The sequence below is a fragment of the Eimeria tenella genome, genomic scaffold (assembly GCF_000499545.2).
Source record: "Eimeria tenella Houghton genomic scaffold, Eth_scaff3987, whole genome shotgun sequence".
NCBI lineage: Eukaryota > Apicomplexa > Conoidasida > Eucoccidiorida > Eimeriidae > Eimeria > Eimeria tenella.
Genome location: NW_013543332.1, coordinates 1 through 794, shown reverse-complemented (window position 1 = coordinate 794; position 794 = coordinate 1). Strand labels below are relative to the sequence as shown.

The following is a 794-nucleotide window of genomic DNA, read 5'->3' as shown; positions in this document are numbered from 1 at the left end:
AGATTGCTGCCGCTGCTGCTGCTGCTGCTGCTGCGCGCGGGCCAACGAGTCCCGCAGGGCCTGCCGCCGCTGCGCGTGCTGCTGCTGCAGCCGCTGCAGCAGCTTCTGCTGCTGCTGCTGCTCCGAGCTTGTCTGCCTTGCCTGGTATTGTGCTGCTTGCAGCTGCAGCTCGGCGTCTGTACAGACACCCCGCGCCTTTGTCGCCGCCCGCTGCGCTGCTGCTGACGCCTGCTGCAGCTGCTGCAGCGTCTCCTCTGCTGCAGCAAGCGCTGCTGCTGCTGCTCCTGCTGCTGCTTCCTTCTCAGCTAGCTGAGCTGCATCTGCGGGGGAGGGGCTGGCGGGCCCCTGCAGTGTCTGCGCAGACACCGCAGCGCAGCAGCGACGCCAGCGTGAGCAGCAGCAGACAGCAGCAGCAGCGGCAGCAGCAGACAGCAGCAGCAACAGGGATTGAGGGATTGAGAGACCAATACCCCGCAAGAACAGCAGCAGATGAGACAGTAAAGGATGCAGAGACACTCGGAACGTCTGGGCGAGTGGCTTGCAAAGGAGCAGCAGCAGCAACAGCAAGTACAGCACCGAAAAAGCAGCGGCAGCAGCAACAGCAGCAGCAGCAGCTGCTGCTGCTGCTCACCACGCGCATGCTAGTGACAACCTCGCTGAGGGCTGCATGCATTTCTTTAGAAGCTTCCAGGTCTTGGCGTAATCTTGAGGCCTCGGCCTTTTTGGTTCTGAGGCGCCTCGAGGCCACGTGGATTTGCTGCTGCTGCTGCTGCTGCTGCTGCTGCAGCCGCCGC

At 63.5% G+C, this 794-nt stretch overlaps 1 protein-coding gene across 1 annotated transcript in view; it reads right to left on the bottom strand.

Annotated features, from left to right (window-relative positions):
- Window positions 1–673, bottom strand: part of ETH_00039875 (chromosome segregation protein, putative) — a gene marked incomplete at both ends in the record, with an annotated part of 1,724 nt that extends 1,051 nt beyond the window's left edge. The window contains 2 exons of the mRNA XM_013376708.1: window positions 47–354; window positions 632–673. Coding sequence (XP_013232162.1) covers window positions 47–354; window positions 632–673 — 350 coding nt within the window. The remainder of the gene's footprint in view (window positions 1–46; window positions 355–631) is intronic.
- Between the last annotated feature and the right edge of the window lie 121 nt (window positions 674–794).